The 21,026-nt window shown below is 46.1% G+C and overlaps 1 protein-coding gene across 11 annotated transcripts in view; it reads left to right on the top strand.

The window, feature by feature from the left end:
- plekhg5b (pleckstrin homology domain containing, family G (with RhoGef domain) member 5b) overlaps positions 1-21,026 on the top strand; it is a 63,902-nt gene that overhangs the window by 25,385 nt on the left and 17,491 nt on the right. For 6 of the 11 annotated variants that reach the window (XM_047340288.1, XM_035159013.2, XM_035159019.2 and 3 more), the window contains exons 3-8: positions 12,688-12,829; positions 15,205-15,304; positions 15,398-15,458; positions 15,845-15,936; positions 16,242-16,378; positions 18,339-18,508. In XM_047340288.1, coding sequence (XP_047196244.1) covers positions 12,688-12,829; positions 15,205-15,304; positions 15,398-15,458; positions 15,845-15,936; positions 16,242-16,378; positions 18,339-18,508 — 702 coding nt within the window. Of the gene's footprint in view, positions 1-1,493; positions 1,782-2,621; positions 2,750-8,597; positions 8,619-11,086; positions 11,781-12,237; positions 12,391-12,687; positions 12,830-15,204; positions 15,305-15,397; positions 15,459-15,844; positions 15,937-16,241; positions 16,379-18,338; positions 18,509-21,026 lie in introns of those variants that run through there. The other 5 variants (XM_035159018.2, XM_035159020.2, XM_035159017.2 and 2 more) reach the window with 5 other exon arrangements.

Genomic DNA, 21,026 nt, shown 5'->3' with positions numbered 1-21,026 from the left:
CCTTGTGGTCGCGGAGGGGTTAATGCCAAGGTCAGGAATCACGAGAGGGTCACTCATGTTCAGGCCCCGACAATGGCCGCACCACTGGGGTCTAATCCTTCAGGGTAATTGCATCACTGCTGTCCCACTCTTTTTAAAAATAGCCGCCCCCTAAATCAGGCTGACAGCGGGGGGGGGGGCAGGCGGACGGACATGGATTCAACAGATCGCCTTGTTTTGAAGACACAGGATGAGGAGAGGTGGGGTTTGAGCACTAAGACCCATCCCCCCCCTGCCTCTTATTACAAACGTGGCCGAATTGTTTTTGGTGAACTGGCTAATTGAAGGGGATTTAAACACAGGTTCATCTTGGATTAACCCCGAATGACAAAAGAACCGAGCGTGTCGGGCCGAGTGTTTGTGGTCACATGAGGCAAAGTGTAACCGGGCGTTTAGGGTGTGAATCATCAAGGCTCTTACACCACACACACACACACACACACACACACACACACACACACACACACACACACACACACACACACACACACACACACACACACACACACACACACACACACACACACACACACACACACTGCTTCACTGATAGAAGATAAGTCAAACACTATATTCAGGTTTTCAGGTTTTCCTTTTTTTAAATCGGATGAAACGATCATTTCAAAAGACTTCACTCCGGACACTGATAATTACTACATCGTCAAAATTGATTAACGTTCTGTCAATCTACTAATTGTTTCGACTGCTCATTCTGTTTTTGTAACTTTGGCCACTAGGGGGGGTCTCTCAATCAAAACAATAACATCGGAACTACGTTGACGTTGTGAAGCAGCTTTGGATCATTGGAGTTGTTGTCTTCTTATCCCATGATCGTCTTGGGTCACTCGGTTGGAAGTATAAAAAAATTGCTAATTGGCCAACAAAGTGTTTTCCTTCGTTATTCGTCGTTTCCTCGAGACCTTATCGTCATTTTAATGAAGAATCGTTTCATGTTATTCCCTCAGAGCGGATCAGAGCCAGCCCTCCCTACGAGCCAACTAGACGACTGCTTAGAACCCCGCAGGCACCAGGCCCCCCCAAAATCACCAAAACTCACGTCTGTCATGTGTTAGAAACGTCATAAACTCCCCCCCCCCACTCACTCGTGGAGGATCCTGCAGAGGATTTCCTGCCGTGCGCTCACATTGGGACGTTCTGCAGAGTTTGTACCAGGGGGGCATGTCTCAGCCGACCTCCCTCGTTTCATTTGACCTCCAGTTCCTTCGCGGTCAGAGTTCAAGTGAAGTGCAAAGTCAAGCAGTCAAACGTAAAGAAGAGCGACTTTGGGGTGAGAGCGCTATCGTTCCGTCACAAATGGAAAACTTTGCTAATTCCCAGTAGAGATCAGTTTCAGTGGGAGTTTACATGAGTCAGCCAGGATGTGTGTGAGCTTGCGGGGGTGATCCAGCACAGCAGATAGGCGGGGTTGAGGATTTTATTTCTGTGTGTGTGTGTGTGTGTTTCTTCCTCGTAGTAAACACAGCGAGCCTCTCAGCCTCATTCACGTTCTTTCAATCCCAGCGTCTGTCACATTAACTCCTCCAGAGTTTCCCCCCTGAGGCTCGGGACTATTCTACAAACTTGACACACACACACAGACGCACTCATTTGAAGAAGTTTGATTTCACACCGGGACTAAAACTTTCACCACCTGCCGCCTGTTGGACCTTTTGAGCTATCGATCGGTTCTTCTCCTGAAACTCATCGTGGCGGCCGCTCTCGGGAAGCAGAGTTTTCCTATGGTGAGTAAACAATGTCCAGATTGGAGCTAGAAAGTGTGATGAGGATTTCATTCGTTCTCTGTAAAGCGAGAACAGATATGATTAATCGATAGGTGACGTCATTCGATGTATTCTTTAATTCAACAGATGGTTAATTACTAGATTGATTACTAATTAATTGATTTTCCTTGATCATCCTTCCTTCCTCCGCTGAAGAGGTTATGTTTTTAAGTTTCTTTAGTGCCTCTGTTACTTAGTTGGCAGTAATACACACAAACTACAGGTCGGTGCCATGAAACTTGGTGGAATGATGTGGTCTGTGTCAGGGAAAGAACACAGATGTCTGATGACGGCGTTTTGTGACGTTTCACTGAGAATAATTCATGAATCTTGCTGAAGAAGAAACCAGACGCACTTAGAAGAATGATCTACGGTTGTGTACAGTGTGGTTTGGCTGAATTGAAGCAGACTGTCGGGCCACTGCTCTCGTTGTGTTTTCGTGAAGAGCTTCTCTCCGAGGTAGCGCACGTCCACATCTGTGCAGACCAACACTTAGCGTCTGCGTTTCCTCCTGTGTCTGCATATTTCACATCTGCTTCTCATATCAACAGACCGAGCGTACCCACTGGCACCCACCGGGCTTCTCTCCTTTCCATGTTACTCACACCAAATTGTTAGCGGTTTACAAATAATCAATTTCCATGTCATATTATAATTTTTTTTTTGATTTACCCCCAAATCAGCATTCGGTGGAAGTTTGAAATTGAGCGTCTGAAATACACCGGTTTCTTTTTTTCCTCTCACTTCCTCCTTTTTTGGTCTTGCTCACCGCCTTCCTGTCTATCTCTCCTTCTCCTGCCCTGGAGCTATGGTTAGGGAAGGCTGGTTGCGTCACGGTCCGGCCAATGTTTGCCGGAGTCAGCAGTCGGCACACTTGACAGAGCAGAGAGAGGAAGAGGGAGAGAGAGAGAGAGAGCGACCAGCTGCCGGTGAGTGGGGCTTTTTCCTCCTGCGGTCGCTCCGATCGCCCTGGAGCTGGATTCAGTGTCGACCCGGGATGTGTTTTAGTTCTTCAGGTGTTAAGAGGATAGAGACGTGGTTTCTCTCCTTGAAGAGGCAGCTCGAGCGTGTTGTGTGTTTGTTTCCCTCTCTGTGACGACACTGTGACAGCGGCGTGTGTCATCTGGGTGCTGTGTAAATATTTGCTGGGAGTTGAGGGTCAGTTGCATTTTCCCTGAAGTAGAAACTCAAAACTAGGAAAGTTTAGCTTTTTCTTTAAAATTCCTCCAAATTCTTTCAAAAGCAGATCTAACTTAAAACTTTAAATAATTGTCCCAGCTTCAAAAAACAGGCAACTGAATCCACTTGTTGTTGAGTTGAGGAAAATGAGGCGGTAATATTTTTCTTGGGCAAACTTCGCTGCATGTTGAAACAAACCTTGCACAGGAATGCAAAGTCTGCTTCACCAAAAAATGAGTTAACAGTGTTTCCTGTGAGCTTGTTTGTTCCTGAGTGAGTCTCTGACTTTGTGGTGTGTGTGTGTGTGTGTGTGTGTGCGTGTGCGTGTGTGTGCGTGTGTGTGTGTGTGCGCACGTGCTGTCAGATGGACCTTTGGGCCGTCTCTGATTTCATCTTTAGATTGTGTGTGTGTGGGGCTCTGCTGGAGGGGAGAGCGGCGGGGAAAGAGATAACACAGATGAGTCAAAGGTTGTAAATGGATGCACCATCACGGCAACACGTTCACTGGAGAGTTGATGCTTATCTGGAGTAAATTTCATATTTATTCCCACCAGAGGAAATGAAAATGTTGCTGCAGTCATGTAGAGGGCGGGTTCTCTCAGGACACGTTGGGTTACAGGGGCCGTGGGCCGGAGCCTTGGTGTGAAATGAAATGTAAATATAAGTCATAGTGAGCAATTAAAAGACGCAAAAGCTGTTTTCAGACTTTCACTGAACTCTGATAATCTCCTGAAATGATCCAGAGGGGCTGAATATGAGAGTTTCTCCTGCCAGTCACTGGATAATGTTTGCGTGAACCCATGTGAGGACACGGCAGGAGATTCTCCGGAGGATTCACCGGGAGCGAGTGTGCGTTACTAACACCGAACAGACAGAAAACTGCAAAACAAAACAATAGGAATGCAAATATCTCAGAATGAAGACGTCAACAAATATGTCAACTTGGAAAGACACAGAGATTCGAGAGCTTTTGGCGAAACGAGCTGACGCTTGTGTGGATTTGCTGTAAACAGGAAAATGTGATCTCAGCAGCAGAATATATGTGTTCTGCCTCCAGTTCCCGGACCTGATGGAACCCGGAGTCTGATAAACGTTGATCCAAAAACAACCACAAATACCTCAAATGACTGCAAAGCTGAGAATTGACCGCACGGAAACATCAAGGGACCGAAAAAAAAGAGAAAGAAATGAAAGTTTACCATAAGTAGTGAGGTATGAAATCTGGGAAAACCCACTCCCCTCCAGCGTGTGTCACTGTGCAGACGTTATGAAATCGACAGTGTTTGTGTACAGTTGTGTGTCTGATATCTTCGTACCTTCAACACTAAGCTAATGAGTCACACAAACTGACCTTTTAACTGAGCCTCGGATACGGGACGTCTTTTTATTTTTAGGACAGTGATTCCTGTTTATCACAAGTTGGATTTTTATTTTCAGAGTTTTGGCCGCCGCGTCTGGAGAAACGTTTGGATGATGAAATCATTTGGAAAAGAGAATGAAAGCAAATAGTGTCATTATTTCCTGAAGACTCCGTCTCAGTTTACAGTCCAGCGGCAAAACCTCAGGTTTCCTCTCACAAATTATTACCGAGATCAGGTTCAGTTTTATGATTTAAAGTTATTTAGATAAACTGAATAAACTGTTTGTTTGCTAAACCCGTCTCCAGCGATTCTCCAGTTATACGTAGCTTAGCAACCGTAACAAGGCAGAGCGGACCAATGAAAATCTGAATATATATCTTTATATATAGATACAGACAAAGGTGATGCCGATATTAGTGAATATTAGGGCTGATATATATTTGGCAAAGATTCCTAAGATTTTGTCATCAAACCCTGGACAAAGAAATGTAATTGAGGATTGATATTTAACCTTAGACTTTATTATAATGAACTATCAATAAAAAGAAACACAAATGCCTCTAAATATATAGAACTTGAATTAAGAAAATAGACATAAACACTGTTTTCTAGATTGTAAACATCTTTGTAAACATTGTATTGATAATTGTAAAAAATAGTTTTCATATCTGCAAACACAAACACTGATACCGACACGTGTGTTAAAGGCTCATATCCTGTCAATTTAAATGATTGATATGAGGCTTTAAAATGCGACAGTTATTTATTTAACAAATACAAAGAGGCTGGAAACGAAAAGTTTTCTTTTGTTTACTTTTGTGTGAAATCAGAAATGCATTGGTTTCAAAGGTGGCCACTTATTTCACGGTGCTCTGCTCACATGGAAAGCTAAGCAACAGTAACTGGGGGTGGTGTGAAGTAAGTTATAATGAGCCAAACTGATCCTTTAAAGTATCAGTTGCAGGTTGTTGGTTGCTTGTGTGTCTGTTGGTTGTGTGTCTGTTGGTTGTGTGTCTGTTGGTTGTGTGTCTGTTGGTTGTGTGTGTAGTACATTATGTCGCACAGGGATAATTACATAGCGCTGCGTTCATTGTTTTATTTTCCGTCTCTGGATGTGAATGACTTCATGGCTCGTGAAACACTCTCCTCATTCTATATTTGATGTCTGATCCCCGTTCACTGTGCAGGATTTATCACTGTGGGTCCTTTTTAATGAACACACTTATCAACATGTGTTTGGGCTGCACACACACACACACACACACACACACACGCACACACACTTCTGTCCTCGGAGGATGAAACACAGCAAGTGCCTCTGTTTGAGTAGATCCACATGTGTGCGAGGCGTCGGCGCTGCACTGCACCAGAATGAGGGAGAGTCTGTTAATGGGGAACAGACATGCAGACAGGCAGCCCGTCGTGTTGCATAAGGGCTGCAGTAAAAGATCCAGGTGCTGGCTCCGCTCCTCCGACTCCTCGGCCCCGGCCCAGAGGACAGATGGCGGCAGAAGAAAGGCGAGCGAGCGGCGGCGGCCCTCTCCCCGTGCCACTCCTCGGCAGATGGATGTTTATTTATTAGAAAAAGAACCAGACCTGTGCTCGGCCTGCCCAGGCTCCCACTTTGATCTCTGTTTTCAATCCCACCTACCGAGCCGCGGCTAATTGCGACTCTGTGTAATGTTCGGGAGAGCAGGCTCCTCTCCAGCACGCGGGGTCGAGGCCCTATGGCCTCACGTGCTCCGCTCTTCCACCAGGACGCGAATCAAATCGTCCCTCCGGAAATAGGAAGTGAAAAAGTAACATGCAGCAGAGTTTGACCTCCCTCGCTCTCTGTCAGCTCGGCTTGATGAAACGCACGCTCGCCCTGCAGACATTTCACTCGTCAAACTTTCCCCCCCCCGACGATCCATTAAAGCCTAATACAGCAGCTGATGTAATGAGGGAATGAATGTCCCTGACGTCCGCCTGCAGGACAGTGAGTGGCTGCAGAGAAACATCTGAAACTGTTGTTATAGACTCATATATTAAAAACATTTTAGAATCACTTTTTATTTCGTGTATATAAATATCCCCTAGAAACACTGATAGTCGTCCAAAAACACTGTCACAACACATTTAAGACGTGAGAAATTCTGTTTCAAAATATCTTGAAATTGAATTTAGTAAACAATGGAAATGTCTCAGTCCTCACTTCAACATTCAACACTTTTTTATTTTTGCAGAACAGGATCAGTTCTCTGCAGAAGATCCTCCGCTCTCTGTGTTTTACTGATTCCAGGACGGGTCAAAGGTTCGGTGCATCGGTTTATTTGGCCGTGAAAATGAGACTGGTTTGTCTTATCCTCCGGCTCAGACTATGAACCACTGGTGATGTGGACTCTGTGTCTGGCGTTCGGGTTATCTGTGATTTGTTTGGTGTTCCAGACGCTACGAGTCGGTCTGGCCAAACGCCTGTCTGAATATTTGACTGACTTCTCGGCAGTCACGCTGTTTGAACAAGACCGTGCAGGATTCTGCCTCGTCTGGTGATAACCAATCATTTGCGTGCATGGGTGTGTTTGGGACGCACTTGAGGTTTTTTTTGTGGGTGTGTGTGTGAGGAGGGGGGGTAGACATGACGAGGTGAGGAAGGGTTTTTGAAAGAGCTACGAGGTTGCGACTCGAAGCCACCGTGAACCACCTCCTGCTGACTGATGAGGAGCGCTGGTGTTAACGCGAACGTGACTTCCAGCCGAGGAGAATCTCGTCCGGTTGCCAAGCCAGTGAGGACTTGCGTGTTAGGACAGGACCTCGCAGCGTCTCTGTGGGAGCGGAGTGATGGGGAACATTAGAGTTGGCCCGGGTGATTAAACACACTGTACCTGGACGTCACCCGCAGACTCAACAAAGACTGAAGTGCAGCGAAGGCCGCTCGGCGTCGGACAGATGTTCGGCCCCAGCACGATGTTTTCTCCTCAACATTTCCACCAGGCGAGTTGTTGTGTTGGCTTTGATTCCATGTTTTCTATTGTGCGTTTGTTCCTTGTTCTAATATCTCAATGGGGACTTTAAAAGATAAAAAAAAACTGGACCTATGTCATATATTTTGTTGACTTGTGTCAGAAATCCGCAGTTTTATTCATGGTGAAGACAAACATATGTTGTGTGACTCGTTTTGGAGTCAGCTTTGTTGTGCGCTGTTCGTCGTGCGTTGTAAAGGATCAAAACTTCCTGTTTCTCGCAAATAATCGCGATTCTTCATTGTCGTTTGCCTCATTCTGTCGCTGACACGAAATGCACAGGGTGACGCACCCAAGAAGAATATGGGACAAGAAGTATTATAACTCCCATGATCCCACACTGCTTCACAACATCATCAGACTCGGTCTTTTGTTGTTGTTTTGACTGAGGACCGTGTGGGTGTGTGTGTGTGTGTGTGTGTGTGTGTGTGTGTGTGTGTGATAATGGTCTCTTTGAACAATGACAGGGCGTTTGTTCTGTGGGTGTGGGCACCACCATCACAAAGTGTGTGTGTGTGTGTGTGTGTGTGTGTGTGTGTGTGTGTGTGTGTGTGTGTGTGTGTGTGTGTGTGTGTGTGTGTGTGTGTGTGTGTGTGTGTGTGTGTGTGTGTGTGTGTGTGTGTGTGTGTGTGTGTGAGTGAGACAGAATAATAAATGTGTGGGGAAAACTCGACTTTTCACAATATGTCCATAATAGGTATGATTCCGTTTTACTACAGTGTTTTTCTATTAGATGCAGTGAAATAAGTGTTGAACACGAATCTCTTCCCTCTGAACTCAGCCCCACACACTCGTACTCACAGTCTGTAATCATTACACAATAAAAGCACGGACCTGGAGCCTGATTCCTCCTGGTGAACTCTACCTGTAATTACTATTCACATCTACGTGGCTGATTATCGTCTTATTTTGGGAATAATCTCTTTCACCTGGGCTTTATTAGCAAATAGCAAGTGTGTGACTGTGACCTTGGTAATTAACACAAGGTGATTAAAGCTGAATCCTTGAGGATAAGTTGTTTAGATGTTGAAAACTCAACGAGATCAGATCAGAAGTAAGAGATCTGGTTAAACACTGTTAACACACAGTGAAACCCGGGTCTCTCTCTCTCTCTCTCTCTCTCTCTCTCTCTCTCTCTCTCTCTCTCTCTCTCTCTCTCTCTGCAGATACACTGGGACATGTAGGGAGGGAAACTGTAGCCCGCGGCTCACCTCACCTCCTCTTAACTCCTCGACCTGATGCAAACGCGCACGGTGGTACGTGTCATTGCATAAGTGTTAGGTGTGCTCTGGCAGGACAAGCTGTTCCGCAGGGGGGGGGGTGCTCGGAGTGAGGAAACTCTGTCAGGTTGCAAACAACCAGGAAGTTCCATCCTGTGTAGTTTTGGGTTTTGCATAATAAACCAGGAAGAGCATTACCGAGCAGGTCCCGTCAGCGCTCCCGGTGATGGATGGGCCTCGTATCACAACGAGTCAGCTCTGTAATCTGGATTTGAATTTATATCCGCGGCCTTTCCCTCAATGCGGTCATGTCATTCCTATACGCAAAGACTGATCGCCCGCGGATTTTCCGAGGATGTGGCAAGCTCCTCCTGCCTTATTTAGACTTGTCTGTTTTGTGATCGCGGTGAGGGAGTCGCTGCCAGAGTGAGCCGCCAGGCTGTTGCTCTAAAAACCGACGTGTTCCGACCTTAATTCTAAATCACGATGAAGACAAGTTTGACTCTTGACTTGATACGACTGGGCCACAGTGTTCACAGCATCAGCCGCGTGCAGTCGTCTTTATAACCGATGCCGGTGCAGTATGTGCTGCAACGCGTGCCGGCGTGGCCCTTCGCTTGTTGCGTGCCAGTATTCGGAGGATGAGGTGTTGAGGTAATAATCCTGATTCACCTCACTGGACTCCAGTCATCTTCCCTTAAACAACACTGGCTTTATTACAGCCGAGTGACTGGTGTGCTGCTTGATGATACAGCCTTGGAATGGGCATGTCTGCATTTGCAAGTCCTTCTCTATGCGGGTGTGTGTGTGGGTGTGTGTGGTTTTATGTGCGTGTTTGCAGGATGTGTGGAAACCAGGGTGCATAAGCAGGTGCCACGTGGCATTGGATGTGCTAAGCTGAGACGAGGGCCGCTGTGGGGCCGGTGTGTGTTCTCAGCTGTTGGGGAAGTGTGTGTGTGTCTGTGTGTCTGTGTCCATGCATGCATGCATGCATGCAGTGTTTCATCTACAGTCCCACTCATGCTCCCCCCCTGAACCTCTGCACTAATCCGGGCAGATCTGAGTGCAGGCATGCGGAGGGGGGGGACACACACACACGCGACTCACATGACACATGTTGTCTCGCACACATTCACAAACTGGCAGTGTGAGGCACGCTCGGCTTCCTGTCAGCTGCGCTCCCCCCCTCTCTCACAGTCAGCTTCACTTCACACACTGACTCGTGTTGTGTTCGGGGGGGAAACTGATCCAGGTCCAGATTCCAGAAAAGGCCTGATAACGAAAGCCCGGTCGTATCAATCCTCTCTCTCATTGGTAGGAATGTTGTGTTTGCGACCCACAGATCCGTCAGGTGTGTTATCTCCGGGGAGTTTTTCCTCTTGTTGTGTCCGTTTGGTTCACTCACAGAAACGTTCCTTCATCTCATGATGCACTTGTTTCTCTTGGTCAAGCCTCAGATATTTTCCTACAGGAATGTGGACGCCCCGGCTCGATAGTGAGGAGGCCTGCCCATCTGGGCTATTGTCTAAATATGGCATGTGGTTTGCTTGTGTTCCTCTGGCCCGTCCGACCGTCTCCACACCTCCTGGAGAACATACCACCTGGGTGCGACGGGATATTTAGCTCCGCTACGTGAAAATGTGAGAGCGCGTTGCGTTGACGTCGACTTCAGAGGAGCAGGAGTCGCCGCTGTTGTAGCAGATTTACAGATTTAAGCCGTCTCTGTGAGTTGAAGTCAGTTCGATGTGACCTTAAATATTCCTCTAGCGCCACCAGCAGGTCAAATTATTTGAAAAACGAAAGGAGTTCCTGCAAAAGTTCCTGCGTTTATTTGCATAGCCCATATTCACAGATTTGTCACATAGATCTTAACATCCTCTGTTCTTAACTCTCAACAAGAGTAAAACTACCAAAGAAAAAAACCTTTTAACAGGAACAGACGTAGAAACCTCAGAGAGTCACATGTGAGGGATCTCCGTCCCAGGACACTCGGAAGTGCAATGGCTGCCGCAAGTAGCAGAGCACATCCATAAAATAACAATATCTACAACATTGATGGGAACATAAATGAAGAGGTGCATCAATGTTTAAAGGATAGCTGCTGTTTGTCTCATTCATTTATTAAACCTTTATTTGCTGTTAGAAAACCAAAACAGAGCTGAAAGATGATAAAATGCTCTGAGAGCTGAGGGAAACCATCGGTTCTGTGTGTTTATTCTCTGTGTTCATGTGACCCGTCGTTGAGAAACTAAACATTGCTTTATACTGGTGTTAAGGGATAATTCTGGTTTATTTCAGATTCATTGTCAGATGTTTGGTCATCAGTAATAAAAACAGCCGACTTGTCTGAACTGCTCGTGTTTCGTGCCCCGTTGCATTTTGTTGCCGTGGCGTCACCGTGTTCCCAGATCCAAGCAATTACTGGAGTAAGTGCAGTGTTGTGATAACAGCGAGAAATAATAGACAGAACTACGAAAGTAAGGCCCAAGTTGTAATAAAGTGGATTCATCCTTTAACCCCGCTGTGCTTATTGGAGCCGATCATGTCGTGTTCGCCACAGTAAACAGAGCCGTCCTCTTGTTGTGCTTCGCCCTCGGAGCTCACTCGCCGACTCTTCTCGCCTCCGTCTCTTTCTATTTAAAAACCTGTCTCTGGTTGGGTGTCTGCCTGGGTACTGTGGCCCCGAGAGGAAGGGAGGAGCCGGTGCCGCCGGTGGCAGAGGACAGAGCAGAAGGGGGGGGGAGAGGAACAAGAGGAGAAGACCCTGGCTGGCGGCGCCTCGGACTGGGCTGTTTAATCTCCGCAGGACCGTCAGATGGCTGTGACAGAGCACAGGCACCAATTAGGCTGCAAGATTAGGGGGCTTTGTACTTCTGAAAAGCTTCTGGATGGACCTTGTTTTTTCTGTCCCTCCTGCCTCGGGTTTATATCTTGACTGGGACTCCTCCCCCTCCATTAACCTTGTCCCCCCCCCTCCTGCCCCTTCTGCCCCTTAAAATCTGCGATTATACCTGGCTAGACATCGAGAGGAGTGGATTAATAAGGCAGTGGGGCTCGACAGGGGCTCGTTGCCGAGCAGGTTAGTGGGGTCGGCGAGGTGAGGAGCTGGATGTGCGTTGGGGTCCCCGGGTGCCGGCTGGCATGGAGGACACGGAGACGACTTCCAAAGACACCTGCTCCCGTCTGCAGGACACCATGGTAGAGTACCAGATGGGGGCGGGGAGAGAGAGGGAGATTTGTGTTGGGATCTGATTGCACGTTGTTCTGTGTCGTCAGAACCATGTGACAATGCACATGTACATATCACAACAATGCATTGGCCTCAGATCGCTCTTTATAATGGCGTTTTGTCGAGCGTCCACTTCGTGCATATCTATAGTTGTTGTGTTTACATGAAAGCTCGACTCTCTAGCTTGCACTCCCCCCCTCCCCCCCCGGTTGTGTCCTCCTGGGTGCAGAGGGAAACAATCACAGGAAGTACATTAGTGGGACCTCCATTGTATCTCCCCATATATCCTGGCTTCCTGCCTTGGGTGTGGGTGATGGCGAAGGGGGAGTAAAGAGATGTAGAGGAGGCTTCCTGACCCGTTGCTGAGGTGAGGGAAGAGTGTGTTGGTGGTGGTGGTGGGGGGGGGTTGGATCTGTCTGGCCCGAGGCAGAGAGAGATCCTTAATCCGCCGTCCTTCTGCCGCCTGTCGCCCTCGGGAAGTCTCCCAGTCGCTGAACTGTGGTCGGTTTTGGTTGCCACCTCCTGGGACACGATTGTTGGATTACGCGAGTGTAAGCTGTTCCCAAATCAGCACGTGAGGTGAAAAACTGACTCTTAAGTCAATTAGATGTCTTTCCACAGAGCCGGGGGACAGATGGTGGGAGACAGGGAGGTGGGGGTCACCAAACCACAGGAATGCCCGCGGTTGCCTCTGTGGTCATTCAATCGCGGCAGAAACAATAGTGAGCTGTTTATTCTGAATGTGTGCGACGGGTTCGAGCCGTTTTCCCTTTGGCCCGCTCTGTAGAAATGTTGTGTACTTGAGAGTTGTGTTGATCTGACTTTCTCTTGTCCCCTGCCCCTCCTGTGTTTGTTTCTCCCCCCCCCCCCATCTAGGTTTGCCACCACCCGGACTGCCAGGACCTGAACAGCAAGAGCCCCCTTCATCTGTGTGAGTCATGTGACTCCCGCTACCACTCGGAGAACACAGACAACATGCACTTTGACCGACACCCGCGATTTGACTTACAACCTCAAGGTAGACGCTTCATTTTGTCTGTATTTGGTGTTGCTCCTCTGACGGTGATGTCATTCCCCACCGCCGCCGCATTACGTTTCCTTCACTGTGTAAATAGTTTTTTTTTTTTATTGGCGTCTAAATAAGGGAAACACTCAACATCCCATATGTTTGTTGGAAATTCAAAGTTTTGTTTTATCCATATCTATTATTACATTCTACTGCTAATTTAGTCAGATTTAGTCGTATTTCTGCTCTGAGCAATGAGAAGAATAGAGATTTTAATCATAATATAATATCGTTATGATCCATAGTGACTCACCACAAGCTACAGGACTGTGGGACAATGTTAGATTCTCCTGTAGGAACTTTACCCAGAGTTTGTCTTTCACACATGCACAACACCGCGCGGGGGGGGGGTTTCCTGCACAGACACGTTCACAACAACAACAACAAATCCTCTGCATTACTCAGGCGAGAGGTGGAGCCGCCGGGTGCAGCAGACAGAGGCAGGAAGTGACGTATTAACTCCGCTGCAGAGATCACATGATTCTCTTAACAACACACAGACGCTGGTGTCGGCTCTTATCACCACAAACTCTCTTCACGTCTTCGTCGGTGTCTCCTACGCGTGTGTGTGTGTGTCACCGTGCGTGTCAGAAGCTCGCTGTGAATCCTGCTGTGTTCACACATCTTATTCTCCCGGGCTTTCAACAGACCGTTACACTTGGAGGCCAGGAGGAGAAAGTTTGTAGAAGCTACCGGGCGTCTCACTCGGACGTTTGCGTTCACACATGCGACCTCCTCCAGATAAAATATGGAGGTGGATCTGCAGTTTTTTCCGTGAAAAGCGAGTTTTATTCACGACGTCAAGGAGAAGGTCTTCACTACCCACAATCCTCAGGTGTAGTAGAGACGGTTGTGACATGGAGATGTTTACCAAAGCTGTGAAAATCATGTCATTCATCATTTCTACACACTAAATTAAATACTATAAACAAGACACAAACTACGACATACAACAACACTATTTTAACGACTAGTGACGAGGTTAAATTCAAAAGGGATCATTTGCAATGGTAGATGGGATATGTAGTTCCTTCGCTCTTAAAATAATCCCGTGCACAGTCTTGTAACCTTTGCGTTTTCTGATTTTATCGCCTTGGTTCCAGGCTGATTTCCTCTTGTCATGGCTGATAGGAAGAGGGCGACCTCTTTGTTAGTCCTCTCTGTGACTGGTGGACTGTTTCTCTGACTGGCGGTAGCAGCCGTCAGTGGGCACAGCACCAGACGAGTTCAAACCACTGACCTGAATCTCCGAGGTCTGGGAGGAGGCTCGTTCTAACCCTGCAGACTGTTTGAGATGTTTTGAGAAATCCCATCCCTTCATCGTTTGTGCCTCCGCCCCCAGCACCACGGAGCTCAATTCAATTTAGCTTGTTAAATTCACAGCACTAAAAAATGTCTCTCCACGAAAACCGAGCCCTGGTTAATCGACAGATCTCACTATGGATGTTGTTCACGGGAAATACTTTCTGAAAGGTCTCATTTCCCAAAGGTGTTTTCTCTGACTTTGGATTGTTCATGTGTTGTGAAGTCGGAATGTGGGAAAAAACAAAGACACTCTTAATAAAATGTGTTTGTGTGTGTTTAGAGCTTTTAAATGACGCCTTGACACATCTTTTCCAGTAATTGAATAATAATGAAGAGCAAAGAAAAGCATGTTAACAATTTAAAAAAAACATCTGTCTTGGATAAAAAGTGGTGAGATGCACATGGAGTTTGCAAGTGTTGACATTCAAAGCTGCTATTTAGAGCTGATGGTGAAATTCTGTTAATTGGTTTATAAGTAATTACATCAGCAACTTAATTAAATTTGAATTTAATAAGCCGGACTTCCAACAGATTTCCTCGATAAAAGAGAAACTGATTAAGAATGTTTTTTTTTTTTCTTATTATTAATGGACTTGAGCTCGACCATTATAGATTTTTGATTCTGATAACGATATCAGGGAGTAAAAACAAATTGCCAGTGATTGCTCATGTTATCAAACCCTTATGACATACAAATGTAATTGAAGCTTGATATTTTAAACCAGAAACTTTATTAAAGATGACTATAAATAGAAAGAAAACACAATTATTTTGAATTTCTGTTGAATGTTTTCTGCGTTGTTGTAAAATACAAGTTTACGGACCTGATGGACTCTGATCCTGAAAAGAGATGATGATGATGCTGTGGAACTTTTTGAAAATAATGTGAACACAACAAACAACCTGCTGACTCTGTTGTGTTGAGGTGGAGGCAGAAATCTCAGAGATGAATATTAAATATACTGCTGCTGCAGGTCTTAGTGCGACAGAACGAATGACGGTTGTGTTTTCTTAACCTTTAGCCTCCATCCTGGCTCGGAACGTGTCCACGCGCTCTTGTCCCCCGCGCACCAGCCCCCCCTCCGACCTGGAGGAAGAGGACGAGGGGAGCAATGACCGCGGGTCAGTAACCTCTCAAACTGTTTTATTTCTGATGCCTGTCAGTGGATCTGTATGATAATGTGTGTGTGTGTGTGTGTGTCACTGTTTTTGCAGGGAGCGTAAAACAGGGGGGCTGAAGCTGGTGAAGAAGAAGACGCGGAGACGCCACACAGACGTAAGCAATTACACGAATAAACTCCCTCACCAGAAGCCAGACTCTTACTTTTGTTCCTTGGAAGACTTTAGTAGATTTCTGACGAAACTGGGTGTATTCGCCGTCTACTCACTGACTCATTTCTTTGCAGAAGCATGTTTTTTTCACAAATTTGATGATACAATCAGAGGGGTTGTGCAATATGACAGCAGCCACCATTGTCCTCTGCAGCGATGACGTAACAACGCTATCTCCCGGGCTGCTCTTTGTCCCAGCCGGGCCGGGCGGTCAGGAGGAGCCCCCCTGTGGATCTGCAGCTCACATACAGCACGAGCCAGGGGGACAGAGCTGCAGCTAAACTAACAGTATGTTTATTTCCCCACCCCCATCCCCCCCTTCCTCTGCAGGACCCCAGTAAGGAGTGCTTCAGCCTCAAGTTTGATCTCAACGTGGACATAAACACCGAAATTGTACCTGCGATGAAAAAGAAAACGCTGAGGTGAGAGGAGACAGAGAAACAGCCTCAATGATGAGCTGCTTTCAGACATGTACTGGACTCGAGAACTTTTTCGGAGGGGCTGGAACTTTTTTCTGCCGGCTCCGTCGAAAAATATCCGGAAATTGTGAGAATACGACAAAAATTGAACGTTTTCCTGTTGTTATGAACGAGTCCGGACAATCTCCTGCAGCTTCTTCACAGAGTTTCCCGTTTCACGTCCATGTCTGAAAACAGTTCTAGGATTTAACAAGAACCATAACTAACCTCTTCTGATTTGATATCATCTCCTCCTTTTGTGTTGCCAGAGAGGTTCTGGGGCCAGTGTTTGAGAGGAACGGCATCGAGCTGTCCCGGGTCGACCTCTTCCTGGATCAGTCCAACACGCCTCTGTCCCTCAACTTCGAGGCGTACCGCTTCGGAGGACACTACCTCAAGGTCAAAGGTAAGAGCTCTTCACCCAGAGGTCCTGCTTCTTTCTGTGTAGAGGTCGCATGTTTCTCCCCATGTTTACGACATGTAGATTGGGGTTAGGTTAACTGGAGACCCCGCATTGACCATAGGTGTGAACGGTTTATGTTGTCAAGCCCTGTGATTCGCTGGCGATCTGTCCAATTGGCGTTCAAAATATTGAAATACCTGGACTGGAGATCCACAGAGCCGACTGCACCTGATTTATCACGGCGGGCCGAGTGATGCGGCGGGAAAAGAAATGTGTGTGAAGTTGAACATCAGAGAGTTTTATTATTGGACACACACCGAGGAGGACGTCGCCAGATCCAAAGAGATAAACTGTCTGATCCAGGAAACGCTTGAGGAACGGCACCTGAAGATGTAGAAGATTAATTATTTTACGAAATGACTTCACAGCAGCTCGTTACTCAAAAAGATTAGACACTCCAGTGAAATATGACCCGATGTAGTCGATACACATGAAGTTAAGCCTGTTATATATTAATTTCAATAAATTCTGCAAGGTTGATTTTCAATTTCACCTTTTTTTTGTTGACTTAAGGAGTTTCTTTCCTTTGCACGTTGCCTCCTCGCACGGTAAATTCTCACTTTTGCAGACGTGCGACATATTTCTGAGACGACTCGGCCTGGAGGTTTATCTGCAGCGTCTGAAAATCACTCGGATGAAATGCGACTGCACCAAATCACAAAAGTCTGGGACCCTGACTGCATATTAAATAAATATTAAACTGCCTTTCTCTGCCACATCAACAACAGAAAGCAACTCGATGTCTCAAGTTGTATTAATAGGAAAGACGAGCGCACTGTTTCCCTGCGTGAATGATCGACTTCTTCAAATCCTCCACGAATCCCAACAACGCAGCCGTTCACTCTTTTGAGCGGCGCCTCCCGTTAGAGCACGTCTGTAAAAAGCGAGATCCAGAGCCGTGACTAACTGCGTCTCTTTTGAAATGTGTCCCCCTCCCGACTCACACCTCCTCACCACAGTCTGGAGTTACACACACACAGTCTGAATCACCGAGGTCACGGGCGAACAGTTCCCAGCTGTTCGGTCACGTGACGTCTCTGTTGTTCTGCTCCGGAGCTTCGACACATATTAAATCTGATTTAATCACTGTTCTATAATTAACAATGGATCAGATGATCAAAGGAGCCGCTCGGCAGCTTCTCTCGGGTACAAAAAGGCTTTTCATCTTTTTATGCCTCCGAGCCGGTGACGTTTTCAGGTTGTCAGTCTGTTCCATTCTTGTGAACACGGCATCTTAAGGACGTAATTAAAGAATTTTTTCCTATTTGGTACGAATGTTCACTTGGACGAACAGATGAACTGATCAGAATCTGGTGGTGAAAGGTCAAAGATCAACGGTACTGTGACAAATCCCCTCTGTGGTACTTGTGAACGCAACATCTCAGGAACACCTCGAGAGGATTTCTTACACTTTTGTACGAACGTTCACTTGGACTCACGGACGAGCTGATTTCGGTGATTAAAGGTCCGATGCCTTGTGAACACGTTATCTTGAGAACGCCTCGAGAGAATCCTTTCAAACTTCGCAGACGTGTTCACAAAGACACGCGGATGAACTGATCCGATTTGGTTTGTCAAAGGTCAAAGGTCAAGGTCACAATGAACACTAGAAAGAAATGATGTAGACTGAAACTGATCCCATGAAGGTATCTCTGGTTTCTCACTGGGGGGGGGTTTGGGGCCTATAACTTTACCTTTTTGTTTCACTCTGACTCTTTTCGTTTTTGTCGCAGCAGGAAGCTGTTGACACATTAATAGTCCTGTTGCTTAATGTCTGTTTGATGTATAAACAGACGATAAACAACCCCCCAAAGTTTTCTGGAAATGTCGTCTTTCTCTGCATAAAAAACAGAAACCGTTTTTAAAGGATTCCCTCTCTCCTCTCTTCTCTTCCTCCGTTCAGCGCGGCCGGGCGACGAGCTGAAGGTGGAGCAGGGTGTGAAGGACATGAGGTCTCTCAGCCTGCCCAACATGAAGCCCTCCTCCGGGGGTCAGAGCCCCTACATCCTCACCCCAGGCAGCGAGCGGGTGGAGCACGGATCCCTGGGACGCAAGGAGACCATAGATCTGCTGGTGAGTGAACATCTGGCCCAACGGTCGTATTTCATGTGACGTTAAAAAAGAAAAAAGAAAGAGGTCTCAGACTCATCAAAGTGAAACACACCAGCCCTCCTGTAAACCACAGACAGACACACCCTGTGACTCCTTCGGTTTTGCCACACCCTCCGTCACTATTTTCCATAACTTCACCTCCTCTTCCTGCAATTCCCATGATGCCTTGGTCTAGTGCAGTATCTCAGGATTAATCCCATCATGACCTCATTATCTGCTATATACAGTGCAAACCTGGGGATGTATTTTTCTGGATTTCCTCTCCGGCAGCTGCGTCGCGTCTCTTTTGTGTACACGCTCGTGTACGTACATGCCGGCCCCGCTCCGCTGCTGCCAAACGAACGCTTGAAATCTCCTGTGACGAGATGAGCTCACTCAGGAACACTGTGTGCCACTGCAGCCGCTTCCTGCCGCCACAGGAAGTGGCTGTTTTGTTCCTGGTGCGAGGTGCTGAGTGGCCGACGGAGGTCTGCAGGATCCTGATGCACCGGGCTGGAAATAGGGCATTAGACAGTCATCAGGTTCATGTGGCAGCGTATTAATACAACTAGTGAAACAAGTAGTGTTTTGAATCTGTGGGATTGTTGTGTTGGAACCAGATGACGTTTGGTTTTCACTCTTGTCTGTTTCCTAGTTGGATTATTTGTTCGTCAGCAGGATTAAGCAAAAACAACTGAACAGATTTTCATGCAACTTGGGGAAACGATGCGTCAGGATAGAATTTTGCGGTTCCGTGAATCCTGCGTCACTTTTCTTTAGCATTGCGTGATAAGGTGTTTGTCATTTTTCCTGATTTCTCAGTGAATAATTGAGGGATCTTGATGAAAAGAATCTGACGCATTTAGGGGATTAATGTGTCAGATTAGTTTGTTTCCAAGGAGGATCGAGCAAAAACTAGATCATATTTCCTAGAAACTTGGTGAAAGACAGAATGAGACACGGGCCAAGAAAGAATCTCTACTCCTTAGTAAATTATATCTATCTGTCTATACATTTGTACAAAAATACAATACATACTTCCTTTGTTAAAAGCTGTTATAAAACACATTATAAACAGTGTTATTTAACTAAAACTAAAATTGCTCCTTCTACACAACAGTGCTCTCATTGTAGAAGTTGTTGCTTAGCAACATCCCTTCCACTATGACCAGTTCAACCACAGTAATGTTCACAGGATCGTACGTGTTGTATTGTCACTGGTGCGTGTTGATGCCAGATGTGTCATGGCTGCTTGAATCCTCATAATGTTGTCACTGAACTGCACGAGTGTGTACATGTACAGGAGGAATCAAACCCTTTAGTTAAAAGCATGAGTGTGTTTTTGTTCTGTCAATAAATAATAAATAGCTAAAGTTAAAGTAGTTTAGTTTTTGTTTTGTCGCTGTCGACCTTCAAGTGTGACTTTACAGTTTGGGACAAAGTGATTTCGCTCAGGTTTGGACAGTTTTCTGTGGGGAGCTGCTGTTTGATGAGTTTTAAACAAGTCGTTAAACACTCAGGAAGTAATTAGAGCCATTAACAGGTGAGACGTGCAAACACACCGAACACACACTGGTGTTTATGTTGCTGCTGTGGGCAGGAAAACGGGCGAGGACTTGCTGGAAGCCACTGAAGTTAAACACTCAGACTTCACTGACTTGTAATAATCTCACAACCTCCTGTGTTGTGTTTAATTTTCTTTGTGGCATTAAGTGATTTTTGCCAAAGCTCGGAAGCGTCTCTGCTCTGCAGGTGGAGCCTCCCCAGTTTATTTAACTGCAGAGTAAACTCTCCTGTCGTCCTCAGGGGGGCAATGACGGGCTGTTTGTCACGATGCTGAGATCTGGCAGGACACAGTTTGTACTGCAGCTGCAAACATCGGGACAAAAACACGTTACTCATCAGCAGCAGAGGTTTTCAGATCCTTTATTTGAGTAAAACATGCAACACCCTCCTGTAAAAATACCCACAGAAGAGTAAACATTCAGAAAGTAAAAGTACTGAACTATTATAATTGTTATAAATGTTAAATCAGCCCAAAATGAAAAGAATCTGAGCAACGTTCATGCTCCACTTCTCACCAAATATACTTAAAACTTAGAAAGTCAAAAGAAAAAGCCCTGTGTTACTTCATTGTACTGTTTATTATTAGTAGTAGTACTATTATAAGTATTATTAGTAACAGGAAGAAAAAACAGGAAGAGTCTCACTATGTAACTTAAAAACTCTTTAAGTCTGTTTAAAGTTTCTCATGAGTCAGTTGGGTTGAACCATTTGAAAAAGTAAAAAAAAAAAAGTCTGGAGCTGTTAGGTTGGAAAAGACGTGAGCGCTCCAGACCCAGGTGCACTGTGGGTAATGTAGTTACCAGGTGTTGACAAGGAATGTGTGAAATTAAGACGATGTCTGGATCTGCTGCAATGATTTTTCTGAATTTATGTAAATCTAATATTTCCCAGTATTTTCATCTCAGGTGAAACTTGTAAACAATTTGAATTTCAG

The sequence above is a fragment of the Hippoglossus stenolepis genome, chromosome 6 (genome assembly GCF_022539355.2).
Source record: "Hippoglossus stenolepis isolate QCI-W04-F060 chromosome 6, HSTE1.2, whole genome shotgun sequence".
Classification (NCBI taxonomy): Eukaryota; Metazoa; Chordata; class Actinopteri; order Pleuronectiformes; family Pleuronectidae; genus Hippoglossus; species Hippoglossus stenolepis.
This window is presented reverse-complemented; position numbering and strand designations above follow the sequence as displayed.